This window comes from Diadema antillarum, unplaced genomic scaffold (genome assembly GCF_040938485.1).
Source record: "Diadema antillarum isolate AM-2024a unplaced genomic scaffold, OU_Dant_1.0 seq00002367_RagTag, whole genome shotgun sequence".
Taxonomy (NCBI): domain Eukaryota; kingdom Metazoa; phylum Echinodermata; class Echinoidea; order Diadematoida; family Diadematidae; genus Diadema; species Diadema antillarum.
This window is the reverse complement of record NW_027272981.1, coordinates 1,204-21,367: the sequence shown is the minus strand read 5'-3', so window position 1 is coordinate 21,367 and position 20,164 is coordinate 1,204. Positions and strand designations below refer to the sequence as shown.

Genomic DNA, 20,164 nt, shown 5'->3' with positions numbered 1-20,164 from the left:
TTTAAATTCTAGCTTTTTATTGATTAATGATACAGGAAGTCAATACTAAATTGCAAGATTTCAATTGATCCGTCCTAATTCCAGAACAGAACAACCTAAAAAAGCAAGGTCTATTCCACCCACAGAGGTTCTCCAACCTCTTTGATTCCACCTCCCTGCTCAAAGAAGGTTTTAGACTAACCCCAGGGCGCTGTAGGCCTACACCAATATCAATAACGACACGTCTTTGTTTGGGTCGCTGATACGGTTGATACGGTTGATTAGTTCTAGCCGTTGGACTGAAATAGTGAAATCGTAGAGCACATACCCTGGGGCCAACTCTGAACTTTCTTTAAGACCTGCAAAAGTAGAACTTCTACTAGAACCTCCAGGCCCTACCTAGATCTAAACCCCTACCCTAGCTAGGTCTAGAAACTAGCCCAAATTACAAATAGGCCTACAGACTATTTTATATACTAATATAAAGTTATCTAGGCCTAACACAGGCCTAGACCACATCTAGAGTCTAATCGAGTAGGCCTATTAAAAAAAAATTACACATCAATTCAAAAATTCAGCAAGCTTTTGCATCACATGGTCCATGGACAGTATCACGGCAAAATAACTAGCCCACACGTACAGGAGGGGAATGAGGCCAAGCAAGGGGGTAGGCCTAGGCTATGTAAAAATCTAGTATATGGTTCTAGACTAGAGTATAGACTGTACATCTGTAGTAGGCTACGTACATTGTGTAAGGCGTAACGTAGGCCTAACGGTTGAATAGCATCTATTCTGTATTCATCGCCATAGCATTCACCAGCACTCCAGTCTACCGATAGCTCCTAATCCTGCTTGAGAAAGTAGCGGATTTGGATAATGAACTTTCTTTTCAAATCATTTTCACACTTTTATAGAGTACTTTCAGAAAGTCTAGTTGACATCGACTTTTTTTTTTACTTGAGCTGGCCTATAGACATGGAGCCCTGCCCCTGGCAGCAGGAAAAAAGAAAAAAAAAAAGGAGCTTGCCAATGCAAGAAAAAATGCTAACACAAAAAGCTATGTGTGGGACTATAATTGATGTACTGTGTGCCCACTGAGTGTTCACGACGGCCACAACTCTTTAATTTATAGGAAACACATTTTCCAATTTTTCAAGAAAATTCTTATAAGAAGTAAGTCTAAGGAACTAGCTCTTTTAAATACAAGACACAATGAGTAAATAATGGGATCAAAAACGACAATTTTTGTAACTTACTCTGTTTCGAATCGCCAACGATCGCACAGCAAACCTCCACCACAGGAGAGACACAACACATTGAGCTATATGGAGTATAGTATCTTATGCATGCAAAATGCATTGAAAAATGGACAAATTGGCTAGGCTTATCTTGCCAGTCGCTTATATAAATACAAAATACAGCAAGGGAGCTTGCAATCAATTGCATCTTGCAATTAATTGCAAGCTCCCTTCTTGCAACAGGAATTTGCGATTGATTGCAAATTGCAATCGATCTATCTATTGCAAAGTTGCAATAGATAGTTGCAATCAATTGCAACTCGACTTTCTTGCAACACCCCCATAGAGTAGAGTGATATAGGGATGGTGATAACCAGCCAAAGACACACACACACATAGAACGTGTTTCTACTGAGAGCACCTCACATCCCTGGCATCGCCACAAATTTTGTCCAACGCAGCACCTCGTATTTTACGACCACTCGAGCTGTTTCTACTGAGCGATAAAATACGAGGTGATGCAAAGGTGACGTGCAAATGCGGCGATTCCGGAAGTCAGGTATTTTTAAGTCACAGATTGGGTCACGCGCGCACTGCCTGACAATATAAAATGAAATACTAAGTAACGCGGTGTAAAATCAAAGTAAGTGATGAGGGCTTAGTAATGCAATAAGTTAGGCTGTTAATCATGCGAACAATAGACGATGAATGCCACAATTCACATGTAACGTAACGTATAGGGCCTATAACACGTACACAAGCGAGTTGGTACAAACAAAGCATGATGCGAACACGGTCGCTGTGTGTACGTGTCACGTATTTTGTACACATGTGTCGAAGGAGTGAGTGCGATGAACCAATTGAAAAGCGCGGGGGAAAATTCTAGACGTCCGATACACCACGAATTTCGCTACCCGGTGTGTTTCTACTGAGAATCGTCCTTCGCGTCACCACGCATCGACCACCTCAATAGGTGGACGACGGAGCTCCTCGCATCACCCGGCATCGGCCACTTCCCGATCTGTTTCTACTGAGGAAAAATTCGAGGTGTCACCACGCATCGGCCGGTATCACCACACATCGGCTGGCATCACCTCGAATTTTCGTCGCTCAGTAGAAACACGCTCATACACACACAATTGTAAAAGTAGCTGCATACAGTTCAGCGGTTTTCCAGAGGGGTGGCCGTGCGTGGTTCAGAGAATAAAGGGTTCAAATCCCAGTCACATAATTGCCCGGAAGTAAACACATGTCATGGCATTGATTAAGCATGACAAGAGGGAGAGTGCAGCTCAAAAACCATTGGCTATGGTCACACATATGTATGAAATTATTAAAAACTACAGGCAGACATTACTGTAAATGTGGACTGTTTTACGATGTGGAAATATTCGCAAATTTGGCACTCTGTTAACAGGGTAAAAATGAGAACATGTGAATATTCTTGAGAGATTTTGAAACATGTCCAGAAATATTCTAATCTGTGTAATCATAGACAAGTGAAATGCACCGAGACTGGCCCAGCATGAAAAAAAAAAAAATCATTTGCACAAGAGTTTCTAGTTTTACAACAAAATGTGAGAATGGAGCACTGACTACATTAAAGGGTGTGTACAGTTAGGTGAGGATTTACCTTTTAACATTTGCGAGATATTCAGAAACCACTCTATGAGATGTCAAAGAGCATGCAATTCTGAGGGGTATCAAAAGTTTATTTGATAAAAATCGGTTTTGAAGTGGCCGAGATATCCCAAAACAGGGTGAAACAAAGAGATCCTAATAAAGTTGTGGCCTGTCGCCTTTTATTATAATCACTTTTTTGGATATCTCAGCTATTTGAAGACCAATTTTCATCAAATAAAGGTTGAATCATTCTTAAAATTACATGCTCTTTCATATTTCATAAAAGGTTTCTCATTATCTCACTTAGGAATGTAAAAAACATGAATCCCCACCTCAACCAATACTGTACAGCCCCTTTAACTCGGTGACAATGAGCTGATTTCCCTATTACACACATTTCCCACAAACACCTGCCCACGTAGACTACACGTAGTCTTCGAAAGGTTAAGTAATAATGTTAGATCCCTGCCATACAAGGCATATTGCTGTCAACTGACTTCAACATTGTACAAACTCTGACTGTTAGATCTAACTTGTGCATCACATATTTTGAAGCACTGATATTTTTTTCTCTGGCGTCCCAGCTGGGTCTAGCCTCTAGCAATCCCATAGATAATCAGGTTTGCACAGATTACACCTAAAATACCACTTTGTTTGCTATTCATCCACTACTCAAGCATGACTGCGCTAGTTTTCCATCCACAGTTTGTTTTGACAACTGATTATTTCAAACGAGTAAATATTCAAGTTATCAAAGATAAGACTTGATTTTAAGCCTGGATGTTGACATTTGATCTTGACCTTTGAACCCCACCATGACAAGCACTACACAGTCAATCCAATTCAATTACATCTTGCACATGTCACTGTAAATTGCTAGTTTAAAGTTTGATACAACCCAAAGGTTTCTTGCTTTCAACCAAAGCTGTCCTGCTTCAACCTTAAAATGACAATCATGACTTTTGATCGTCATCATCATCCAAAACTGCAAATCTTTGTAATGGGCATGGCTCTACTTCAGCATGTCTTTTATGAGTCCTTACATCAATTGCAGTTACATGGGCTTTGTCCTCAGTTTAACTTTGACTACGATAAGGCAGCGCTCTAATCTGCTTGTCTTCGTCTGCTCAAACAAGAACACACGAAATCTCTCCCTTTATCTCAGTGTCCGGATTTTTGTCACCATACACCACTAAGAGATATAAGTGTGTAGAGATGGGCAAGACAACGTGAAGATATGCTGTGTGCCCTACAGAACCACTTTGATTAACAGGTACTGAGTGCAAAGGGAACCATGCCCCCTGCATGCAATGACTTTGAGAAAAGATACTCACGACAAGAGCAGTGTAAATGCAAAACAAAATACTACCTGTATGGTGACCAGACACAAATGAATATACAATGAGTATTAAAGAGGAATTTTCTCAAAACAGAGACGTTGATTAGCTAAATGCACACTTATAAGTGAAACTCTTATAACCCATTTGAATTTATGAAACAAAAAGCAGGTTTTGAAGCCTCCCGGAGGAGCCTTAAGCAGCCTTTCAGCTCAGTATAAACAGACAGAATTCATAAAATGTCAGGTTTTTAAACCACCTACAGGGAATGGTTTCAGAGCCTCCTATAGCAGCCTCGAAGGGCCTCGGCTGCAGTATAAATGCTACAAGTTTCGAGAAGCAGCCTTTTTGCTGATCTGGAAGTTTATCACTGACGGTCATCGCCATAAACCAGCCACCTTGACCGACTGCCGCAAATAAACGCTGCAAAACTTGCACACTTTCGCGCTCAGTAATATTTGCGGTTGTGAAAGAAATTCAAAAGCTCTCGCGTCTTATCAGATGGGCACTTGGGCACCATGAAAATGGAGCCAGTCAGGGCTCACTTTGGGGGGATAGCCCGAGCAAGTATAAACATACAAGAGACAACTTTTTTGAGCTGGCTTTAAAACCTCCTTGAGAAGACTCAAATTTTGCCGGCAGTAGAAACAGGGTATCAGTAAAACTTTGAGGAAAATTGGATGATCAATTATGAAGTTAAGACTTGTCAACTTTTGGTTAATTTCAAGTGCCGTCCACACCCAATGAGAACTCTACTAAACTTTTGATGTCACAGGACAATTTCATGACCAATTTTGTTGAAAATTTCACAAATTTGTTGGTCTGGTTTTTGACAAATTCTTTCAAGCTAACTTGAAAAAGGTGTGGAATCGCACTTTATGTGGTAGTGAGATGACTATATCTTCAGTCATCCAAAACTTCAGAGTAATTCAAGAGAATGCTCACCTTGAAGTACCATCCCAAGGCATGGCCTAGCACAAAGACGTCCCATTTTTCCTGCAAATACAAACATAGTTATATCAGTCATGTATCATACTTGACATAAAATCACAGTGGCTATGGTTTGCGAAGTTTGCTTGCTGGCTTGAAATGTCCTCCTTCTGTAGCAGAAATGTAATTTTTACTATATCCAAGGACTCAGGGTGCTAAAATCACCACACTTTTTTTTCCTAGAAAGGAATGACACTTCATTATTATTCTAATGTGGTTCTCAAAACTGTGAAATTATACACACATTCATAAAAGTACTTCGCAAATTCCGATTTGCAGTACTTCATGCTTGTAAAACGTAAAATGTTTCAAGTTCTATCATGTAAAAACATAGATTCCACCCCATATCAGTTAGGCTACTACTAACCCCACTAACCTGCTTGCCAGGGGCCAATAAAACTCACAAATGAACAAACACATGTCTGTCTGACTTATGTTGTGAGAACATTTGTGGAGCAGGGTTAAAAGACTGACAGTTCATCATCATATGACTTGAACTGGTTACATCATTAGTCAAAGAAGTTTTGCATTTATGTTTACAGAAAACATTGGTCTGATCCCTTCCTCCATCAGGGAACTGGCTGAAATGATAATTTTTTGGTTCTCTTTTCATTGCTTCATCGCTTCAATGGTGTTGTTTTTGTTGTTGTTGTTGTTGTTGTTGTCACATGTTTATTCATTTCATTGTATTTTTTTTCCCTTCTTTTTTTTTTTCCTTTTCAAATTGTGCTTTTATATCTATGTTTGCCTTTGTCATTGTTCTTACCCAGAAATTGTGGAAGGACCCGCCCGGGTGGCCAGGGGTGTAAAACCTGCAATCCTCGGCATAGGTTCTCTCAGGGAGGGGCTTCCCCAAGTCGGGGTCAATGAATGCCATCAGCTGTCTGGCGTCACCCACACTCTGAGGGGAGAGTGACGGAGGGGAAGTCAAAGGTTTGGGGAAACAATACAAATGTATTGAAGAAGAGACAAGAGAGGGATACAAGTGGTACAGAATTAAAAGTCCTGTACTCAGTCACACACAGATGACCTTGAAAATCTATGCACAAATCCACACATTGCACACACAAAGATATAAACTAGTCATCGCTGAAAATGAAAAACGCAGCTAAGTCAGTAGGAAAAGAATCAGAAGGAGAAGAGGAACAAGGAGGTAAAGAAGAACAGAAGACTTAGAGCAAAAACGAAGAAAAACAAGAACAAGAACAAGAATATGATGAAATGGTAGAGTCGACAGTTCATATGAAAATTTGCTCAAGTGACTGACAGAGAAAAAACAAAAAAGAATATGAGGGACTTATGAAAAAAGAAATTGAATCACTTGAGTGTAAGTTGCTAGCATCAGTTGGATTCATCCCTAGGTGATTCATCCCCACAATGTAAATTAGAAAAATCCATGAAGCCATACACGTGATGTTGCCTACTTCAAAGCAAATGGGCTGCATAAGGATCTATGAGGAATAGATAACCCATTTTATTGAAATCTATGTTTCGGTTGTCTGGAACATTTTGATATTTTGTAGTTAAGGTTTATCTGATCTACAAACCATTGTAGACACCAAGCAAGCACTTAAATGCTCCTGAGCTCCGCTCAGAAGCATTTACGTATATTATGTGATGGTGCATCACAAAACAAAAAGTTGCATGCCCCGATTGTACCCGAGGATTAAAAATAGGTGAAATGGGTGAACGTGGCCAACTGTTACTTTTTGATATTTTCTGAAAGAGCGATTCTTCTTCTACATAATTGTAAAGTTTGGGATCTTAAATTGACTTGGAAGAAAAATGGACCTGAAGAAGAACTGACTGAAGAAGAACTGACCTGAAAGAGGAGGAAAACGAGGAAGAGCTCGTAGATGATGCTAAGGCACAGGAAGAACCGCCAGACGGCTGGGTGGGGTCGCTTGAAAGGGCCATCCTTCGCCTGGGTCATGCCAAACATGCAGAAGGCGACGATGCACGCAATGAGTCCCCTGGGGTGAGACAGACACACATAGAGTAGGACCTCGATTATCTGGCCACTTCGGGACCGGCAGGCATCCAATAATTGATGGCTGGATAATCGAGGTCCTAATGTACACAGATGGAGCAACAACACGATTTACGAGTGAGAACCAAATGGAATGCAACAAAGCATATTCTGGGAGGTTGAAATAACAAGTTTTGCATCTATAGATCATCTTTACCATTTTGCATCTATGGATCATCTTTACTGTTAACTTCTAATTCCTCTTACTTTGTCATTTCAGTCGTTCAGAGTCTTGACAACCATAACAATATGAGAGAGCTACACACGTAAGGTCAATACATTGTAAGAACACTCCCTATTGTGACCATCTTGGTATGTTTACATACTGAATGCATTGAAAACATGTACAACCAAAAATAACGTTGGGACAGTTTTTGTATGCACAACTCTAAATTGATATCTAGCTAGTCTTCCTTCAAGAGAATAGTAAAAAAAAAATGAAATAATAAAAATTACCTGTGCAAGTAACAAACTGAAAAGAAAAAAAAAATGAGAGAAAAAGCAGTATCACTCAGGGCAAAAACTGTTCTTAGTAGGTTGAATCAAGGCTAGGTGAGTAGATGAACTCATCAGCCATCTCCAAGGTTTACCTCTTTGTGTTAAACTCAGTGTCCAGCTGAACATCTTCAATGACCGTGACATAGAGGAGAGCGGCTAGCATGCCGACCAATACAGTGATAGAGTGGGCTTGCCTGTGGGTCAAAGGTCAAATTATATACATAGTACTAACATTACAGTTCATGGGAAGCAAAGGGCAGGGCATGGGGGTATTTTTCTGTGCATCATCATTACAAACATAGTCAAGCCTGAGACGCAATCAAGATTCTGAATGGCTTTAAATAATTCGACAATGCTGTTACAGTTCTTCAATGCATTACAGTGAAAGTCATATTGATCAGATGTTACAGTCGTAGCAAAATGGATAACATCTTCAACATAAGTTGAATAGAAAATGAGTTAAACCCCAGGCCCATTCTACTCATGACAGCCAGACAATTTTTTTTTTTTTTTAGTTGTTCATCAAAACTGGTAGTGTATGATCAAATTTTGAAAGAGATTCCTCTTTCCTTGTATGTAGCACTATAACTGAAAACAGGAAGACAGTATGGTACAATGTGCACATCTATATCATGTAATGATAACAATAATGCACACAAGCTACATGTACTTGTATGGAGTACATTTCACTATACAATGTATGATTACTAGAAATGTATGTGCTCAGATATCTCAGAAAAATCAAGGAACAAGAATGGGAGAGGTGATGTAAACCTTGCTAATAAATTAAATGCTACACAGAACCCATTCAAAAAATCTTCACAGGGTATTCAATTCACTGGTACACATACTTTGCTTTCTGGTTACCTTTCCCTATCAGAACTTGCTAAAAGAAGAGTTTGCATAGTATTGCATCTCATCAAATAAGCTGAATATCAAAAGAGTTGCAAATGTGGGCTATCAAATATCCCATCTTTCAATTCCATGACATTTGCTCCTGCGACAATTGCTCGCACGAAATATCTGCGATCAGTGCATGCTAAGCCAAACATGTACAACCTACCCACAAACACAAAACTAACCTAATCCTAATCATCGCATCAAACTAAACCTAAAACCCCATCACAACCCTAGCCCTAAGTCCTTGGAGAAAACAAGACCAGAGCAATTGTCGCAGGAGCACATGTTGTGTCAACCCCATCTGCACTTATTGTATACTAACCCTGTATACAATGTTCCAGTGGCTGCAAGGGCATGTTCACATTTATCAAAATTTATTGTAATATACAGTGTACACCCACACAATGTATGCCTGTCTGGGTACAACGTTCATTTCCTCCTATACTTCCTGCAGTGCTCTAATTTCAAATTGCCCTACAGTCAGCAAACTGCTGCCTTGAAATTTGATCATCACATCAAAACTTGTTTATAGTTTCTACTGTAATTATGTTAATTCAAGGCATCAGCATCAGCTGCAAGATCTTCACTGACAACAGCCCTAAATTGATTTTGTAGCGTCTTGATAAGCTACTTCCCGTTCGGATATATCCATATATGGATGCACGCATCCACTCTACTGCTTTTGTTTGGGCGATGTTTGTGCATTCTACAGTTGACATTGTTCTCCGATCCCCATACGTTTTTGCCGCTCTCTCCCAATCTGCTACAGATCGGGATAGATCGGGGTCCAAATCATGGTAGTGGAACGGGGGCTTTAGGGGTACAAATTTTGTAGCTCACCAGAAAAATGTGTTGGTGCCATCATCAAAGACCTCTGTCTGCTTGCTGGTAAACCTCGTCTCCTCGTCGGAGGACGCCCTCGCTCGGCTGGGCTCTTCCAGGTCATCTACCATCTTCCTCACTCTGCGGAGGATATCATCCCTGTCATCGTAGGTCCGCTCCATGACCTGCAGCAATGTCAAAGGTCATCAGTCAAAGGTTCACAAACTTCAATATTAAACATAAACATCACATGGTCATTTAGAATGAAAAAAAAAATCTAGAATTCATAGCAATCTTCACAACTGCTATACATTCTATACCACTAAGACATCCCAGCCAAATGCATGTTCTGCTCATGACCTTTCATTGTCTTTCAATATGAAAGAAAAAACAAACAATGGAGAGCTATATCTTATGTCACTGTAAAGGCTTTTGAGTCATGGCTTTTCATGTTATCTTTGCCAAATATTTTGCTTATGTGTCTTTGCCAGTGAGGGGAAATAATGTTCCCACTTTGGTATATGATAAGTTTGTGCATGAGTGTACCTTACTGTATACACATCCAAATAAGAGGGCAGAATATTACAAGAAAATACTTTGTGCTCCACAAATGTGCACTTGGGCAAATCTTCAATGTATGCAAGAATTAAGGAATTACTTAACAGTTAAAGGTCGTATAATCCCTTTTGCAAAGTGGAAATGTTCAAAAATTTTGTAGATGGTTGAAGAATGATGTCTCCCAACATCGCGCATGAAATCCTACGGTAATACACCTCAGTTTTTGAAAAAGAAATGAAAAACTAATCCCTTGTTACTCAACAATATGCCCCTTTTGTATGGAAAATAATTGCTGGATTTTTTTTCAGGGTCCAAATAAATTTACTGGATATCTATATGATATTATTTCCTTATCCATAATAAAGAAGTTTCCCATTTTATCATACATGTGTTGTACAAAGGAAAGGTCTGAATTACCTACTTCTACAGCTTATGAAAGGAATCTAATTTTCAGGGTAACAAAAGGTTCATACAAACTTTAAACTTGTCTTACAGCGAGTTGAACATTGTTTCTAGAATGTGGGTTTGTAACACCCTTGTGAGGGTGTTAATTTTTTTATTTGTTTCCTGTTGCCATAGTGATTTAACAACATACTGTATGCATATGCCATATTTCGCAAGTTATGTTAAATGATTTGCGAGTGCTTATTCATGATTGATGAACACAGACAAAATAAACCCTTTTCCCATTTCAGGAGAAAAGTGAGTGATTTTTTACCTTGGAGGCAATATCATACAGTGCTTCTGTCTTCGGGAAAGTAATTCTTATAATGCCAGCTGTTGATTCATCGAATATCAGTCTACTCCCATATCATTAAATGTGTGAAACTAAAGTCACTGTAGAATTCTATAACACACTTGTAGTTGTACAGTAGTCGATACATTAGAGCACTCTTTTAACAGTAACAAATCAACTTTAATTTGAAAACCTCATACCATGGTAAATACAATGTATTCCATCTGATATTTGATAATATCTGATGATTGATAAATCAGTGAAGAAAAGCCAAGGGTATTTATATGGGTCGCTAAGAATTGAAAATTGATGATTTACAATGAGATCTGTTTTTTTTTTTCCATCTACAACATAAATATTCCACTTTATCAATCATATACACCAGGGCTGCCAACATTGGAAACTAGTTGAGAGTGAGACTCCCATAGGCCAATGCTATAATTTAGGAGTCAAAATGAGTGAGATCAATAGAAATGCATGCAAATGAAAATAAAGTTTTAGAGTGAGAAAGGACCAAAATGAGTGAGTTGGCAGCCCTGTATACACTATGACTTGCAATAATCAATGAATAAATCTACTGTCCAATGCAATATTATTAAAAATCATTATGCATGTCTAAAAAAACATGCAGTGTTCAGTAGGAATATCTAATGTGTCACTGTCACACAGTGATGAAAAACATATTCTTGATTTTTAATAACTACTTTGTTGAAAGCCAAAATGCAGTCATCTGACATAGATTTGATAACGATATCTCTCAAAGCTCGAGTCAACTAGAATTTGAAGGTCTACTCCAAGACCATATTCTGCTGTGATGTTGTGTGACTGATCTTTAAAACCTTAAAGATTAAATGTTCATTGTTAATGTTACAACAGAGGGGCACAAGCACACAGCTTGTGGTTGCTCTATTGTCAAGAACTTAAGATACAATAAACAAACTGAGGCCTAAAACATGTTTACATAGATGCTACTCCTAGGTTTTCTATGCTTTAAACCCCTATGTGCAACAACTCCACCTGAATCTCAAGATTACAGAACAGTGAATACCATACTGGCTGATCCCTCCCACTAACCGTCATTGAGCCAGTATTAAGACTGCAGCCATAGATTCTAATTTAAAACAAATCAGCTGATGATCCAAATGTTGTATCCAACTTTAGCTGTTGATGTTATTTTCCATCATACCGGTATATTCTTATTGACCGACAAGTATGTCTTTAGTAGGCGAAAAACTTCTCATTTATAATAATGACATTTGCTGGGTCAGTTGTTCGCTTCTTTAGACAGACACCATTGATACATACACCATGCAATCACTATATCGGTACACTTACATGTACGTGCAGTAAACGTTAGTGTACCGATACAGTATAGTGATTGTATGGAGCATGCATTTGGCTTGCCATAGATGTTCGTGCGGTCATTTTTCAAACGAAGGTGGCAATGAATTGGGAAGCACTGCAAAAGAAGTGGAGGAAACAACCAGAAAACAGGACGAAACAGTGGAAGAGGTGAGTCAAAATGTTTACTGATTAATCCTGATATATTTTTTCCAGATTGGTTTGAAAACCAAGCTGGAAAAAATAATAACCATTTTTATGCGGGGGGAACTGGGTCGAAGTTGCGTTCAACCACACAAAACAGTTGAAACCATACAATGGCGTATGTATCAATCAATGGTGTCTGTCTAAGAAGCGAACAACTGTCAACTGACCCAGCAAATCAAATGTCATTATTATGAAAAAGTTTTTCGCCTTAGACATATTTGTCGGTCAAATATTACAGCTGCGCCCCTTACTCTTTATGTACTTGTCAATGTAATGACGCACCCCACTACCCCCGGACATGGGTGCGTCATGGTCATTTTTTGATTGACCACACAGGGTTTTTGACGCACCCCCACAGTCACTTTTTGACGGACCACACGGGGTTTTTGACGAACACCACAGTCACTTTTTGACGGACAACACGGGGTTTTTGACGAACACCTAGGTCACTTTTTTGACGGACATCCTCGGTACATTTGACGCACCCCCGTAAGTACTGAAAGGATTTTTTGCATACGCTTTATTCAAGCAATTTCATTTTCTTTCGGTTCGTAAACACAATTTGTCAAAGTTTCGACAAGTTTCCCTTACCCTGGCCCTGTAAGCACCGTACTGTCATTCACCGTACATCACTCTGCTGCTACGATATTCAAAATGTATGTGCATGCAATCCATATATAGTCACCTGGCCATACATACGATTTGTCTGCAGATGCGCTGTATGTGCGCGGCCATTTCTAGTCCGGTTGAATGCAACACATGGACGATGTACGTTCGATGAGGAATAACGAGCACGCTGCTCACTTGCGAATTGCACAGCGTTAGCGAGCGAGTCGCGCACCACTAACACTCGACTTGCCTGCTACTGCAGGTACGCGCAGTACGCACCACGCAACGGTATACCAAAGATCGTAGTACGGAATTCCGTGTACGATCTTTGATTTTATTATTTAGTACTGTGAGGTTGAAATCGTTATATCGCTAAACAGTCCATCTGGCTTGAGATTGAGTATGCGTGATTTCATGAGTTTGTTGGAAAGAAAATGTGAGGAGACAGGGTGGCTTTTAAATCATTTGCTTGCCAGATTTGGGCAAGCATTTTCCCCTCTTCTTAGGCCTACTCCAAAACGCTTCCCGACTTTGATTTTCACTTGCCGCGGGAAAGCGCTCACTGTAAATTCACTCGCGGTACGTACGTGTATCCGGTACTGGTAGCGTGCAAAAATGCGTGCAGTTTTCCATAGCCAAGTGCATACCATGACGTACCCCTCAGTTCAGAATAATGCGTGTTATTTTCCATAGCCAAGTGACGTACATTTGTACCATGACGCACCCCTCGGTCAAAAATTTGACGACAATGATGGGATTTTGACGCACCTCTCGGTCAAAAATTTGACGGACATAGCTGGTAAAATGACGCACACCTGGGTCACAAATTTGACAGACCAAACGAGGAAATGACGCACCCATGTCCGGGGGTAGTGGGGTGAGTCATTACATTGACAAGTGCATTACTTTACTACCTACCTAGCCTAACCTGGCAGTAACCCTTCGCCCTAGCACCCAGGTCACGTTTGTATTTGTGACCATCATGTGTATCGCACGTGTAGTGTCCAGCCAGCCACACACAGTATAGCGCACGTGCGGTGTCCATTACCGATATGCATGCATGGGGGTGTGAGTGTAATGTGGTGCGTTGTCTACTAGTACAGACAGACTCTCCAGCTAGGTAGTACTAGAATCTAGTACTGTATACCGTGTACCAACAAGGTGGAGGCGAATACACAAATTGCTATAAGTAGGACTACAATAGTCTCCCGCTATGAACAGTTCACAACTACTGTTTCTACAATCATAAAGTGAAAAAGATAGGACGAACAAAAGTACAAGGTGTCTACAACCTCACCGCTTAAAGATTGTGGCGAGTTTTATTCGAAATCTTTTCTGACGTTGTTAGGCGAACGATCGTACGAGATGTCTTGGTCGACGTTCCCAGCCCAGGTCACTCGGCGATTCAGTCGATGCTGTCTTGCATGAATGTATCGTATAATATATGTCTGTATTATGTTCGTACGTACGTGTGCGACAGTCAGTACAGTCACAGTACGACCGGTGCTGGCGCCTTTTTAGTAAATCAAACCGCGGGGTTACAGGCACAGAACTAGAGTTCTGTGGTTACAGGAGACCCTTGAGAAAAATTTGCCCCGGCTCGGGCCCCCTTATCTTTCATTTTCTCCTTTTCAGGGGCACACAATAATAGTCCTATTGCATATACCTTTCCCCTTTCTTTCTTTCTTTCTTTGTGTCGTATTTCTTCTTTTCTTTCTTTCTTTCTTTCTTTTTTAAGGTACTAGTATTGTGTGCAATGACAAACACAAGCTTGATGATAACACATTAGTTTTTCTCTCAGAGTGAGATCAGTCTCATTTTGATGGAGTTAGGCCGTTACCACGGTACTCCCGTATCGTTTCTGCTCTATCTCAATTTCTAAGTAGGGCCTATCCCGGGCCTACTCTTGACACTTTGAGTACCTTTGGATAGTTATTACAATTTGTAATTACTTAATATTGGACATTTAATTCAGTGTCACTATTGCAAAAGAAAGCTCTCCATGCGTTCACAGATTTGGTGTTTGCTTCTAATTATTTGATAAAGATTTAAGAGGATTTTGTTAATGTAATTTAGGACATATAATGTACACGTATGATAAAAAATGAGTCCCGTTTATTTTTTGTTTTTGTTTTAAGTTCCTACATATAAAATAAATCATTCCATATTACAAAATGGACTGTAAAATCTCTGCAATCTGATCGGTCAATTGTCATGCATTGATTTTTACTGATGCACACTGAGTCATGCGTCCAGTAAAATCTAAACGCATGGCTACCAATATGCATCCGGTAAAATCCGAACGCATGGCTCATGAAAGTCTTGTATAGTCTTAGGTGTACCGGACGCATAATGGGGAAAGTGGTTGTATTTCATGAATTTACGGGCCCATTTTATAACACAAATGATGCACAGGCCTATTTCGTGGATCAGTGAGAATTGGATGCTCTCGTTTGACTTTGGAACAGTTCCAAAGTTAAACTCGCGCATCCAATTCTCACAGATCCACTCTGTCCTGTGCATCATTTGTATAGTATCCTACTCGGCGCCCTCTTCTTCGAACAGTTCTTCTTCTTCTTCTTCTTCTGATTAAGTCTGTCTCCTTCAATAGACTGAAGATTCTTGCAGACTGGTGCTATTTACATTATAATACAATTTATTTACAGATATTTACAAGCACATAGAAAATTTGACGAAAAAAACTAGCCACTGTGATCAACCGTTAGACGGTTTCGAAATGATCCCACAGATGGCGCTGAAACAATTTCTGACGACAGGGAATTCCAGTTCCTTACAATTCTTGGGAAGAACGAATGGCGATGCGATTCAGTTCTCGAAGTTTAACACAGTTTAACACAGTTTTAGCTGAAGATGAACACATATTTATGCTGGCCCAAATTTCTGGAAGTCTCTGAATCATGATGTAAAAACTGCTCTATTCGTTCATTTTGAAGGAGATTGAAGTTTTCTCTTTCACAATTCCAGGATTCCACAGAATCGATATAGCGTGTATAATGCAGACGTATTTTGTTACTCACTCGCAGAATCTGCATAGTATCGTCACAATTGCCCAAATGAAAGTCAGGGTTGTACGGCTAGAGTTTCTTCAAGTCATTTTTGCAGAACTTTATTACCTATTCCTCTACTTTTCTACCCCTCCTCACGCGTCACATTTCTTCTTCTTTTTTTTTAACAACAAACTTTCGAAGGTCGCTGTCTCTGTTTTATTTTGTTGTCTGTTCTGTTGTCTTCTTGTTGTGCTAGTGTTGTCTTGTGTTTGCATGGCAATTACCCTGGACCTTAAATTCCCTGACCCTATAACCCTAATCCTAAACCTGAACCTAATCCTAACCGTAACCCAAACTCTAACCCTACACCTAACCTTAACCCCAATCTTTACTCTAACCTTATATCACTAACCAATCTTAAGCCGGGGTGGGGGGGGGGGGGGGGGGCGGTTATTGCCCTGATACGGTTTGTCTCGTATCAGCCTTTTCTATAGTAGTCTTGTTATTGTCCTAGTCCCGTTTCATGTGATTGTTTTTTTGTCTGTCACTGTCTTTTGAATGGGTCCCTACATTTTCGCAGATTGCATATTGTTTATTTCACTTTGATTAATTCAGTGTTCATACAACTATTAGGTTTCACTATTGTTGCATACTCATTTTAATTCACACTGTTCTTTTTTCACTATACAATGTATATAAACAATTTGTCACATAGGTATAAATTCAATTGAATTCAATCTTTATTTCCGATTCAATATATAGATAGAAAATATATGTAAACATGATCACATTGTACAAACGTGTAGATATAAAAACAATGAAAACATTGACAAAACATAAAAGTATTATGAAAAAAAGAAAAACAAATAAGGAAAACAGATAGCATATAAAAACACAAGCTCATTAACACTGTGTGTGCAGTTAATCAGAAAATGGTATGTGCGTAGAATGCCAGAATAGGCTTGTTATGTCGCACATACCCCGCGATATAATCATTATAAAAATTAACTCAAACGCTATTATGATATGTACCAAATTAATCACAACAAAGAATATACTTTAAACAACGTACAAATAAAAAGAAGACCCATTATCCATATCCAATATATCAATACTTACTAATCAACATCTTCTTACACATCAACATCTTCTTATACTGTCTTTTAAAGATATTATTAAACTGTACATTAAGTTTGAAATGAAATGAATATTAACAATATTTTTGTTGTAGAATGAAAATGAATTTGAATTAAATTGAAGGATTGAAAATGAAAGTTCTGGTTATACTTCAAGTCTCAACGCACGATGCGGGCTTTGGTCATTGTCTGTATTAGTTTTACTAGTATAAATATAATCAGACCTTCGGAGATTAACCGGTCTCGGCTTGGTGTGTGCCATATTGGTTCTAAATTCAGGGGTAACATATATTATCATGTCTTTTGAAAATAGAAAGTTTTTGAAGAGGATTATTTTCATTTCATTCTATCTATAAAGTCTATATTACGCGAGATTATGTTGCAGATATTGTCAGTATAGTCAATAATAATAGTGACATTATAGCATTGCTTTCATCCATAGCGTAGTCAATAGCGTGGTAGTCTTCCTCGTATACATTTCTGTCCATCAAATTTAATGAGTTATGATTGTAAGTCCCATATACCTTCCGCAAATTAAGTTTTAACATAGATACATAGAAGGATGCATCCCCTATTCTGCACAACAGTCTCCATAATTTATGAACACCGGCCATCTCTTGTAATTTAATACTGCCCGTGAAGTGTTTATTGCCTTTCTGTCTGTGGGTGGGGAGTATATTTGTTTTTCGTTGAAGAGTATGTCAGGCTATCTTGTTAACGAGGAAGATTTTTCGACTGAACCGCAAAATGTGGAAGAAATGGAAATCTTGCCCGAGTATTCAAGTGTCAAGACCAAGGCTTTATCATAGGACCAGTTTGTCACTATGCCGATTCTGTTGCCATTATTTGCCAATGGAACAATGGAGGTCGAATGCTTTTCCAAGTTTAAGAGTGAAAGTCGTCACAAAAGCTTCTTGATAAAACGATTTCTTAATTGCGGAAGTAAAATGGAAAAATAATGCTCATTAAGACTACACTTAAGACAAAACATTCAAGGAGTACTTCAGTCTCGATGAGTCACTGCACTATGATACGAGGTTATAAACCTTATATAAGATAACTTTAGTATAGCTATCAGTGTCGGTGATTAGCTGCCATGCCACATACTGTGAACAGATCTCGTAGCTAAAAGTGACGGATTTGACTGCATTGTGAATTTCTGTCGGAGTTAACAGTGACTGTTAATATCCAAAAGGTTAGTATTAGTCTATTGTTATATTTAAGCACCCTCTGACAAAGCAGTAAAAAGTTCGTGTCATAAGTGTGAACATAATATTTTCTTGTTGAACGTACAGAGAAATGGTTTGACAGAATTACTCTTTGGATGAGAATTTGAATACGAAGCTAACACCACTGTTGTCTGACGGGAATGATGATAAATGCTAGCAAGGAGACATACCAGCTATTCATCTTCTGCCAAAAATAAAGTCTACAACAATGCCGACAAATAAAATCAGAATAAGTTTAGGAAACTAACTGTAAATAATGTGATGCTTTTGATTGTTCAAATATTTATTTTCCAACGAGCATTTCAATAGGTTTATAAGATTAGGAAGCAAAAAAAGTATGAGAGATTGCATTGCAGTTCTATGGTGGCCTTTGCACAACTACTGGTATGCGAGGAAAGCAAGCATATTAACAAAAACATCTTATACTAGTACTATGTAAAATCGGAGGAAGAGACAACACCTGCAAAATAAACCTTAAAAATGTTGTTTAAGACTCTTTGAACAACTGCCAGGCCATTGTGAGTGATCTATGCATATTACAGTACTAAAATAAAAAAATAACATTTCTTGATTTACTTTAATTTTGTTATTTTTACTTGATGTTTAGAATGAAACAACCCACAAACTTGCTCTTTTTTGTGTGTCTATCTTCACAACAGTAAATATGGCTCGGAGAATATCAAAGTCGCAGTCATTGTCACGGTCTCTGTTTCAAACGCTCTGCCTCGCCATTCTAATACAATCATCACGCTCCGCACCTCTCAACGTCTACCTGGTGTCATCCTTCTCCAGTCCCAATCCCAGGCTGCCTTTCAGACTCATGGCTGTAGATAACACTACTGGTGATGTCTACATTGGAGCAGAGGAGGAGATATACCACCTTGGATCAGACTTTGTGTTGAGAGAAACAGTTGAGGTCGGGTTATGCAATATACAGGGATCTCAGTATCTTGGTGAACAGGACAAGAACAGACTTCTTGTCATCGCACCTGCGCCTACAGAGAGACTCATTACTTGTGGAAGATGTGAGGGCTATTGTGAGATGAGGAAATTGTCCAACATCAGCGATGCTGAAATGTATTATGACGATTACTGTCAGATAGTAGTGGGGAGGGAGGACTTGCCTGTACTGGGAACAGTAAGTCTAAACGGAAGAGAATCTCTGCAGCATTACCTTTTCATGGGCATCACACCAGGATCGGGATCATATCGGCCCTTTGTATCAAGTTACCTTATTGGAACTTTTCATGAGGTTCGAAGAATGGATTATGCACGATACCCGAGTGTAAGATTTGTTCAAGCGATACTGTGGCGTAATCAAGTCTTTTATGCATTACAAAAGACTTCATATCCTTATTCATCAGCATTAGGTCGACTCTGTGTAGACACAGAGGATCCCTTATTTGAATCCTTCACACAGATTCGAATCGCCTGCACAGACCATGCCGGATCAAACTACAACGTGATCCAAGCAGCTCACATTGGTCCTGCAGGATCCCAGCTAGCTGACTCCTTGAATATCAATAGTACCGATGACGTCATGTATGCTGTGTTTACCAAGGAGAACTCCTCACCTGTACACTCTGCTCTGTGTCTCTACAAGATGAATGATATCCAGCACAGATTTACAGAAGCTGTAGTTGGCTGCATCACATGCTCATCTATAGCTGACTGTCAAGGGCGATCAGTTGAGTATTTGCAAGGCAATAAATGTGGTGTGGTGAGTTTTATACGGCATAATTATTTACTCAAGTACGTGTACAAAAACAACATAGGGCCTATACGTATAATATTGCTCATCAACTAAAACACTGACTTTCAAGATAATCACAATTATAATTATAACAATCAAAATTGAGACAGAACTTCAAAAAAAAACTACTCAAAACTGGCAGTGCTATTGCATGGATAAAGCACACAATAT

General features: G+C 39.2%; 2 protein-coding genes across 2 annotated transcripts in view; one reads left to right on the top strand and one right to left on the bottom strand.

Moving 5' to 3' along the window:
* The window catches only part of LOC139714663 (phosphatidylserine synthase 2-like), a 30,520-nt gene extending 16,224 nt beyond the window's left edge, over positions 1-14,296 (bottom strand). The window contains exons 1-6 of the mRNA XM_071626341.1: positions 14,165-14,296; positions 9,435-9,601; positions 7,787-7,888; positions 6,990-7,140; positions 5,934-6,068; positions 5,123-5,173 (exon numbers count right to left, since the gene is read on the bottom strand). Of these exons, the coding sequence (XP_071482442.1) occupies positions 5,123-5,173; positions 5,934-6,068; positions 6,990-7,140; positions 7,787-7,888; positions 9,435-9,598 (603 nt within the window). The 5' untranslated portion in view covers positions 9,599-9,601; positions 14,165-14,296. The remainder of the gene's footprint in view (positions 1-5,122; positions 5,174-5,933; positions 6,069-6,989; positions 7,141-7,786; positions 7,889-9,434; positions 9,602-14,164) is intronic.
* A 4,614-nt stretch (positions 14,297-18,910) lies between these two features.
* On the top strand, positions 18,911-19,960 carry LOC139714662 (plexin-A4-like; the record flags this gene model as incomplete). The annotated part of the gene is made up of 2 exons (XM_071626340.1): positions 18,911-19,378; positions 19,661-19,960. Coding segments are annotated over exons 1-2 (618 nt in total), but the record flags the coding sequence as incomplete, so codon positions are not given.
* Between the last annotated feature and the right edge of the window lie 204 nt (positions 19,961-20,164).